At 64.2% G+C, this 9,825-nt stretch overlaps 1 protein-coding gene across 1 annotated transcript in view; it reads right to left on the bottom strand.

Moving 5' to 3' along the window:
• NAV1 (neuron navigator 1) overlaps positions 1-9,825 on the bottom strand; it is a gene marked incomplete at its 5' end in the record, with an annotated part of 32,353 nt that overhangs the window by 17,041 nt on the left and 5,487 nt on the right. The window contains 7 exons of the mRNA XM_023534773.1: positions 21-132; positions 314-397; positions 5,952-6,029; positions 6,135-6,158; positions 6,829-6,881; positions 7,809-7,979; positions 9,503-9,669. Coding sequence (XP_023390541.1) covers positions 21-132; positions 314-397; positions 5,952-6,029; positions 6,135-6,158; positions 6,829-6,881; positions 7,809-7,979; positions 9,503-9,669 — 689 coding nt within the window. The remainder of the gene's footprint in view (positions 1-20; positions 133-313; positions 398-5,951; positions 6,030-6,134; positions 6,159-6,828; positions 6,882-7,808; positions 7,980-9,502; positions 9,670-9,825) is intronic.

The raw sequence follows: 9,825 nt of genomic DNA, 5'->3' as shown, positions 1-9,825 counted from the left end.
CCCTCCCTTCCTGGACCCACCTTTGGGCGTGGCTTCCGAGGCGCTGAGGGCCCCCTGGATGACTGCCTGGGCCTCTGAGTTCTTTTTCTTCAGAAAATCTATGGTTTCTCGCAAATCCAGCAACTCAGTGTCCTAAGAGAGAAATGAAAACAGTCACTGGTGGGGTCTGGGAGCCCTACTATGTGCCAAGCAGTGGGCGAGGCAGTGGCATCCTACCACGCGTGTGACAGAGGGCTGGGGAGACGGGACAGTTGTCTTACGCGGCGGGTTCGGAACTCGGGGTGACAGAAAGGGAGGGGGAGGGCCGCCTCACCTTCTCCTCTGCGGTCTCCGCCAGGTGCCGCAGGCGGGACGTCATGCTCACCAAGCTCTGCTCGAAAGCCGCCACCAGGTTAGCCTGGAACACACACACGAGGGTCTTAAGTCGTCCAGGGCTTGGGGCGAGGCGAGGACTGAGGGGGGCTGTTAGCTCATCTTCTGTCTCAGAGCTAACTGGGGCCCGTGAACCTCTCAGTGCGTTTTAAATACTGATCCTCCTGAGCAGACAAGGCACCATCGCATGGCTTTCTGGAGGGGACCTGAGCAAGGACAGACAGCCTGAGGGAGGGCACGGGAGGTTTGGAGGCTCCTGGAGACGGGGGAGCTGGCACCTATTATTCACCGGTGGCCACTGTCCCTGTGCTCCAAGGGAGGGTACAGCCTCGGGGTGGCCCATCACCACAGTCTAACCCCGTTGTCCCTCTGGCTGGCCCCACGGGCCCAGCAGGAACTGGCATGTGGTCCCTCCACTCTGCTGGGGCCTGGTCCCTCTGGGCTTGCTCTGCAGGGCTGCAGGTCGAGGAGGCACAGGCACAGTCAGTGACGTGGACGCTAGGTGTCAGGTCAGGGTCACCGGGCCCCTCCAGGGAGGAGGCAGGCTGGGTACATTGGGGCTGAGGCCGCATGTGGCAGGACGTGTAGGAACGGTGAAGGGAATGAGGCCGGGACCTAGAAGGGGACCGCGTGGGGACGGAGAAGTCGCCAGCGAGCTGGCGGCCGCAGCAGCAAGTGACAGGCGGGTTCCGAGCAGGCGCTTCACCCCGAGCTCCTGGATGCCTGTGATGTGCTCCCGCTGCCTCGCTCCCCTGGGGTCCCCTATCTTCACCCACTGCCCTGACACAGGCCTGGAGGCCTTGCCCGTCTGGCCATGCTGCAAGGACCCCCTGGGGGCCTGCGTGAGCCTCCTCTGCCGCCCTCTGGGGCTGTACAACATCAAGGCCTGGGCGCCTTGGTGCCTCCGTCACGACCCTGAGCGCGTCCTTCCACGTGCTGCACCGCCTCCTATCTCCTGGGCTTTGGGGCTCTGGCTCACTTCTCCACGTCCCTGCCTGTGTCACACTCACAGGAGACCGCGGTGCCCCAGCCTTCGGCGTGCTGCGTGGCCTCTCCTCGCGGGGCCTTTCCGAATCTGGGTGGGCCCCCTCCCCCTCGCTCTGCTGCACCTCCCCAACCCTCAGCCACGGTGGGGTGCCTGTGCCGCTTCAGGGCTCAGCGGTGGGACTGGAGAGGAGCTGACATTTGTGGGGGTCGGCAGCCTGGCTTGTGCCCTGGGCCCCGGCGGCTCGGAAGCTCCAGGGAAACGGGCGAAAGCGGGTCTGGAACAGAGACCCGCAGGGAGGTGCGGGGGCCTCCTGAGGCCTTGGCCACGGCTCCGGCCTCAGCAAGACCGAACCGGAAATTCAGACCCTGTCGCATCTGGGTGTTTGGCTTGTTCTCTCTGAGTCCAAGGGCACTTCCTGTTCTAAGAAAAATCACTCTCTGAATTCATATTTTGGCTCTGCCAGTGCGAAGGCTGACAGCCTGCAGTGTGAGTGAGTCAGACTCGTTAATGTTCCCGGCCTCCCCAGCATCTCCCAGACAGGGATTTCCTGGGGTGCGCAGGGCCTGACCCGGGCCGCCGCCTTGGTGGGTGGGGCACAAGGGAGAGAAGAGAGGGGTCCTGCTCCTATCACAATTCTTAGGGTTCACTACGAGTAGGAAAAGTGCCCCATCTGACTTCGAAACAGACTGGTTCGCATGCAGTGTGTGAACGGCGGGCTCGGGGGGGACCGAGCCGCTGCCCTGTGCAGACAGCATCGTTGCTGAAACGCGTCGGGAACACGCACGGGCCGGGTGGGGCGTCTTCTACCGATTCCAAGGGACGACCCCGGGCCAGACAGCTGGGCTCCCCAGGGAGGAGGGGAGAGAAACCCAGAGACCGCGGCGGAAGCCGGGGACACGGTGCCTTCTTTGTGCAGACACTTGGAACACTCCGGCGGATCCGGCTCAGCTGTTGTTTACGGCTCCGGGGGGAAAGGCTCTATGTTCTCTGTTTGCAGCTTGGCCACAGGGGACAAGCAGCCTGGTCGGGGGGCTGGCTTCCTCTCTCCCAACCCACTGGGCACACAAGCCCAGGCCCAGGAAGGGGAAGCTCACTCTAAAGGAGTGTCCTGTGGGCAGGCTGAGGACAGAGCGCCGCTCGCGTCCCCACCCTCTGCCGGCCGCCCAGGAGACGACTGAGAAGGGGCATCTGGGAGAAGAGGGGTCTCATGGGGATGGCGCTGGGGCGTAAGCGGCATCGTGGTCACGAGGTAGCGCGCTCGTAGCCAGTTTGGCGCCCGCCCACTCGTGTGGTGTGAACAAGGATGTGACCGTCCCCAGGGCAGTGATGGGCTCCTTGGACTCCATGACCAGAATGTGTACCATCCTGGCCACGGCCCACGGTAGGCCTGTCGCACGTCCACAAGCACCACCGAGAACCCTCTCTTCCGTCTCTGGAGAGCTCAAAGACCAGCGGCCATGAACTCACCCACACCTATCGATTAGGCTGGGGACAAAAATGGCTCCGTATAAACACTGAGACTCAGAGACAGGGAGGCCAATCCCTGAGTTCTCTGTCCCCGTGGCGTCGAAGCCCACGGGACGCCTCGTAAGTGACTCTCCTCCGGCTGAACCCATCCAGCTCAGGCCGACCACTGCCCGGGTCCCCCCGACTTCCCGGCACTCACGTTGGCGGAAAGCTGAGATGTCAGGGTGGCCACTTTCTCTTGCGATGACTCCAGTTCCCTACGAAGCTTCCGGATTTGCTGCAAAGGGAACAGAGACGCAAAGTCACGGTGGCAGAAGCATGAGGTCTGGGAGGGGAACGCAGTGCGGGGTGTTAACAAGCAGACGAAGGCTTTGCACCCTACCTCAGATTGCATCCTCTCCTCAGCCTGAAGGGAGCAGAGAAGGAGAGAGAGAGAAGGGAGGCGGTTACTGTGAGGGAAGGAGCCCCGGGCCCGAGGGCCGGGAGCACGGAGAGCGTGACTCAGAAGCGTGAAGAGGCTGAAACTGTCTTGGCCCCGGCTTGTCGCAGGACTGGCCCGGACGTTCTACTCGGGTTTAGATGAAACATGTCTCAGGCCAGGAAGGCTGGTAAATGACACTCTGGTTGATCTGAGGACCGGTCCTTTCTGCCACCAGCTCGAAGCGGTAGAGACTTAGGGGCAGAACGGACCTCAGGGTGAAGTTAGCACCTTCGTCCAGCGCAGTGCCGGGCTCGCCGGTCCTGGCTGCATTCTGGACGTGGCTAAGGTCCTGGAGTCCTACAGACCGGCCCGTGTCACCTTACCACAAGCGCGCCCCACTTCCCCTAGCGCAGACGGCTCTGCAACAAGGGGATCCTCCAGTTTTCAAAGGAGGGGAACAAAAATCCCCAGAGCTGCTCAGGAATTGGCAATGAGGCCGGAAAGACCATGGAGGAGCCCACTGGCCGAGGGCTCCAAGCTCTAGGCGCCTCCCCACCCCCACCTGGATCCCAGGCGCGCGACAGCAGTGCCCCCACCCCGCGCGGTCACCCAGCGGAGGCTCTGGTGGCAGTGGGGCGGGGAGTGATGCTCTTACTGAGGAGTACGTGGAGGAGGCGCTGGAGGCCAGGGACAGCGCTGAGCCGTGGACTGGAAGAGAAGCAGAATACACAGTGAGCGCAGGGTCCGGGGAGGGCCCTGGGCAGGAGCACGGACTCTGGTTCTGGAGCGCATCTGGAGCACACGGAGAGACAGAGCCTGGAGCAGGCGTCTGAGGCAGCAGGGCCCGAGCAGGCCGCCTCCTCCCGCAGTCTGCACCGGCTGGCAGCCTGGCTGTGGGGGGAGCCAGGGTTAGCGGAGACGGAAAGGGGGTGTGGCCCCCAGGTGCCGACCTTCTCTTCCCGGCCGGGAAGGTCTGTTAGCTGCAGAAAGGGCAGCTCCCGGTCCAAGCGGCTCAGAACAGGCCCTGTCCTGCCTGTGCCTCCTCTTCCCAACGCCGGGCCGCGCCGGGGCCTGGGGACCGCTGGGTGAAGCACCGCCCACGTGATCGCCCAGCCCCCCCGCCCCACCCCAACAGACCTAAAGCTCCTCTGGGTGCACTGCCTCTGGTGTGAGTGTGTCTCCCAGAGGCCTGGCCCCAGGCTGACCGTGACCCCAGACCACGACGACGACCACGGGACCCTGCCTGAGGCTGACCTTCGGCACGCTCTTGGAAGAGGAATGAGATGCCTAGTTCTTTATAAGAATCTAAGAGCTGCCATCGTGTCCCTGTATGTCCCCAGGTACTTGGGACACTGGGGAGGGTCGACGGCTGCTGGAGAGGTAGCCCGCGGCTCAGCACGCTGAGGGCACACAGAGCCCATCCGCAGTCCGTCCATCCCTCCCTCCCCCAGGCCCAAGCCAGACGGTGCCACCGGAGGTTTCTGGGCCCCCAGGCCCTTCAAAGGGATGGGAAGGAATTGCGGAGATGGCCCGCCTGGATGTCCTGTGTGTCATGTGTGGTCGTGGAGGGGGTGGGGGGTTGGTGAGGCCCAGCAGAGCTGGGGTGAGCGTGAACCGCGCTGCATGGAGTCTCACCGTCGTCCGCGGGGTCTCGGAAGGATCCTGACCGAATCATCCCCTTGGGTCTGTCGGCCAGGGACAGGCTGCTCCCCATTTGGGGGCCGCTGTACAGCTCGAAGGCCGCCTCGTGGGTGGGGATGCTGTTGGAGCGAGTGATTCTTGGCGTGGTGGCCGCTGTGGGACTCACTAGAAGGACAGAGGGGAGGGGGACAGGAGAAGGAGGGGAGGGGGCAGAAGAGGCAGGGTCACCAGCGCTCAGGGCCTCTGGGGTGGAGCTCCAGGAGAGAGGGCAGGAGAGGCGGGGGAGGGGGACACGGTGCCTTCTTTGTGCAGACACTTGGAACACTCCGGCGGATCCGGCTCAGCTGTTGTTTACGGCTCCGGCGGGAAAGGCTCTATGTTCTCTGTTTGCAGCTTGGCCACAGGGGACAAGCAGCCTGGTCGGGGGGCTGGCTTCCTCTCTCCCAACCCACTGGGCACACAAGCCCAGGCCCAGGAAGGGGAAGCTCACTCTAAAGGAGTGTCCTGTGGGCAGGCTGAGGACAGAGCGCCGCTCGCGTCCCCACCCTCTGCCGGCCGCCCAGGAGACGACTGAGAAGGGGCATCTGGGAGAAGAGGGGTCTCATGGGGATGGCGCTGGGGCGTAAGCGGCATCGTGGTCACGAGGTAGCGCGCTCGTAGCCAGTTTGGCGCCTGCCCAGTCGTGTGGTGTGAGCAAGGATGTGACCGTCCCCAGGGCAGTGATGGGCTCCTTGGACTCCATGACCAGAATGTGTACCATCCTGGCCACGGCCCACGGTAGGCCTGTCGCACGTCCACAAGCACCACCGAGAACCCTCTCTTCCGTCTCTGGAGAGCTCAAAGACCAGCGGCCATGAACTCACCCACACCTATCGATTAGGCTGGGGACAAAAATGGCTCCGTATAAACACTGAGACTCAGAGACAGGGAGGCCAATCCCTGAGTTCTCTGTCCCCGTGGCGTCGAAGCCCACGGGACGCCTCGTAAGTGACTCTCCTCCGGCTGAACCCATCCAGCTCAGGCCGACCACTGCCCGGGTCCCCCCGACTTCCCGGCACTCACGTTGGCGGAAAGCTGAGATGTCAGGGTGGCCACTTTCTCTTGCGATGACTCCAGTTCCCTACGAAGCTTCCGGATTTGCTGCAAAGGGAACAGAGACGCAAATTCACGGTGGCAGAAGCATGAGGTCTGGGAGGGGAACGCAGTGCGGGGTGTTAACAAGCAGACGAAGGCTTTGCACCCTACCTCAGATTGCATCCTCTCCTCAGCCTGAAGGGAGCAGAGAAGGAGAGAGAGAGAAGGGAGGCGGTTACTGTGAGGGAAGGAGCCCCGGGCCCGAGGGCCGGGAGCACGGAGAGCGTGACTCAGAAGCGTGAAGAGGCTGAAACTGTCTTGGCCCTGGCTTGTCGCAGGACTGGCCCGGACGTTCTACTCGGGTTTAGATGAAACATGTCTCAGGCCAGGAAGGCTGGTAAATGACACTCTGGTTGATCTGAGGACCGGTCCTTTCTGCCACCAGCTCGAAGCGGTAGAGACTTAGGGGCAGAACGGACCTCAGGGTGAAGTTAGCACCTTCGTCCAGCGCAGTGCCGGGCTCGCCGGTCCTGGCTGCATTCTGGACGTGGCTAAGGTCCTGGAGTCCTACAGACCGGCCCGTGTCACCTTACCACAAGCGCGCCCCACTTCCCGTAGCACAGACGGCTCTGCAACAAGGGGATCCTCCAGTTTTCAAAGGAGGGGAACAAAAATCCCCAGAGCTGCTCAGGAATTGGCAATGAGGCCGGAAAGACCACGGAGGAGCCCACTGGCCGAGGGCTCCAAGCTCGAGGCGCCTCCCCACCCCCACCTGGATCCCAGGCGCGCGACAGCAGTGCCCCCACCCCGCACGGTCACCCAGCGGAGGCTCTGGTGGCAGTGGGGCGGGGAGTGATGCTCTTACTGAGGAGTACGTGGAGGAGGCGCTGGAGGCCAGGGACAGCGCTGAGCCGTGGACTGGAAGAGAAGCAGAATACACAGTGAGCGCAGGGTCCGGGGAGGGCCCTGGGCAGGAGCACGGACTCTGGTTCTGGAGCGCATCTGGAGCACACGGAGAGACAGAGCCTGGAGCAGGCGTCTGAGGCAGCAGGGCCCGAGCAGGCCGCCTCCTCTCGCAGTCTGCACCGGCTGGCAGCCTGGCTGTGGGGGGAGCCAGGGTTAGCGGAGACAGAAAGGGGGTGTGGCCCCCAGGTGCCGACCTTCTCTTCCCGGCCGGGAAGGTCTGTTAGCTGCAGAAAGGGCAGCTCCCGGTCCAAGCGGCTCAGAACAGGCCCTGTCCTGCCTGTGCCTCCTCTTCCCAACGCCGGGCCGCGCCGGGGCCTGGGGACCGCTGGGTGAAGCACCGCCCACGTGATCACCCAGCCCCCCCGCCCCACCCCAACAGACCTAAAGCTCCTCTGTGTGCACTGCCTCTGGTGTGAGTGTGTCTCCCAGAGGCCTGGCCCCAGGCTGACCGTGACCCCAGACCACGACGACGACCACGGGACCCTGCCTGAGGCTGACCTTCGGCACGCTCTTGGAAGAGGAATGAGATGCCTAGTTCTTTATAAGAATCTAAGAGCTGCCATCGTGTCCCTGTATGTCCCCAGGTACTTGGGACACTGGGGAGGGTCGACGGCTGCTGGAGAGGTAGCCCGCGGCTCAGCACGCTGAGGGCACACAGAGCCCATCCGCAGTCCGTCCATCCCTCCCTCCCCCAGCCCCAAGCCAGACGGTGCCACCGGAGGTTTCTGGGCCCCCAGGCCCTTCAAAGGGATGGGAAGGAATTGCGGAGATGGCCCGCCTGGATGTCCTGTGTGTCATGTGTGGTCGTGGAGGGGGTGGGGGGTTGGTGAGGCCCAGCAGAGCTGGGGTGAGCGTGAACCGCGCTGCATGGAGTCTCACCGTCGTCCGCGGGGTCTCGGAAGGATCCTGACCGAATCATCCCCTTGGGTCTGTCGGCCAGGGACAGGCTGCTCCCCATTTGGGGGCCGCTGTACAGCTCGAAGGCCGCCTCGTGGGTGGGGATGCTGTTGGAGCGAGTGATTCTTGGCGTGGTGGCCGCTGTGGGACTCACTAGAAGGACAGAGGGGAGGGGGACAGGAGAAGGAGGGGAGGGGGCAGAAGAGGCAGGGTCACCAGCGCTCAGGGCCTCTGGGGTGGAGCTCCAGGAGAGAGGGCAGGAGAGGCGGGGGAGGGGCGGGGAGGCCAGCAGGGGGTGGTGAGGAGGGGGGTCTCCTGGACACAAGGCCTGCTACAGAAGGACCCTGTCGTCTAGAACCAGGGTGGGCACGTTCCTGCTTTAAAGACCGTCCCTCAGTCCTGCCTGCCCTGCGGTTGTCACGCTCGAAGGCTGGGGGGGGGCCTGGCAGTTTCCCGACACCTTCTCCCGCTCGGTGTGCCAATGAACATGGGCTGTCGTGTTCCCTAAGACACAAGTGGCAGCTGGGGCGGGTGGACGAGGCTCAGCCGCGGCCACGGACCGCGGGCCTGGTGCCACGGAAGGGTGTGGGTCTCCCCCACAGAGCAGTGTCGGTCCAGGTTACTGTCCTCGCTAAAGCAGCAAGAACACACCCACACCGCCCGGCACCCCTGGCGTGAAGTCACACAGACGGCGCAGGTGTGTGTCAGGTCGGCTCGGCCGAACTCCGCCGGCCGTGGAGCCCACTCCCCACCGCCCTTGCCGCCCGTGCCGCAGCCGCAGCCACACGAGCAGCCCACTCGAGGGCCACGCTGTGCTGCTGCCAGCCGCAGGCGACGGCTGGTCTCTCCGTGAAGACTCCACACCCTGTGCCGCCCACCCGCCCCCCACAAACACAGACTGGGGCCGCTGTCCAGCCAGCCCCTCGTCCTGCAGAACAAATGTTCCTCGTTTGGCCCTCAGTGCAGGCAGAAGGCACGCTGGCCTTGCCGCGTGGAACAGCCCCTCAGGGACCAGATGGCCCTTCCTGGAGACCTACCGCTTCGCCAGGCAAGACAAGCCTGGTCCCTGATTTCTGCTCAAAGCCCCGTCACCCCACAGGACGCCACAGGTCCCCGTTTCCCTCCTGCTTTCGTCCCTCAGCTGGAGAGGAGACAGACTTAGAGGCACGGGGAGTGGACGCAGGCCCTCCAGCAGCGCCCCGGAACGAGTTGCTTCCTTCCGTCCCCGCTCCCCTTCCCCTCAGGCTGTGGACAGGGCGCACCCAGCACACTCGGAAGGTCCTGCCCTGCAGGGCTGGGATGGCCCGGCCCAGCCACAGCAGCTGGGACTCTGGGACTCGTGGGCTTTTCTGGGTTGGGAGGCAGGTCCCACCCCTGCAGTGGCCCGTCCCCGCTCCCTCCCAGCTGCGCTGGGCGTGGGCTCCTCCAGCGTGTGGCTCTTCCATGCCTTCGCCCAGACACAAGGACCTGCCACGCACAAGGGCCCTGCGGCGTGAGCCCGGGTCACCCTTCAGTTCGGGACCTTGGAGTCCCAGTCTTACTGTGGAACGGTGGACGGAGGCGGCACGAGGCCACCTAACGCACTGCGAGTCAAGTATGAGACGAAACCCAGAGTCCAGCTGGCAAGCCTCGCCCTGCTTTGCCCCACGCCGCCCCGAGTGACCGATGACACTGACCTATATTGGTGAGCTGACCCTTCGCACTCAGGGACATGGAGAGTGCAGGGGGGGACGGCGGCTCGCACCGGTCGTCGGATTCGGGCAGCCCGCCAGTGGTGTGGGAGTGTCGCCTCTCCTTGGCATCCTCCTGGGACTGGAGCTGGTACCTGTCGGAGGCAGTGGCTGGTCAGGCTGGGCAGCTACACGTGGCATCGGAGCAGGTTTGGCTGCTGCGGGGCTCTGACGCAGGACAGGGGGCCAGGAGCAGACGGATGCCCGAGGACGTTGGCACCCCTTCCCGGACCCGTAGGGGGCTGCGGGGCGTCTGAGGCAGGGCCTGG

The sequence above is a fragment of the Pteropus vampyrus genome, unplaced genomic scaffold, assembly GCF_000151845.1.
Source record: "Pteropus vampyrus isolate Shadow unplaced genomic scaffold, Pvam_2.0 Scaffold131, whole genome shotgun sequence".
Lineage (NCBI taxonomy): Eukaryota > Metazoa > Chordata > Mammalia > Chiroptera > Pteropodidae > Pteropus > Pteropus vampyrus.
This window is presented reverse-complemented; position numbering and strand designations above follow the sequence as displayed.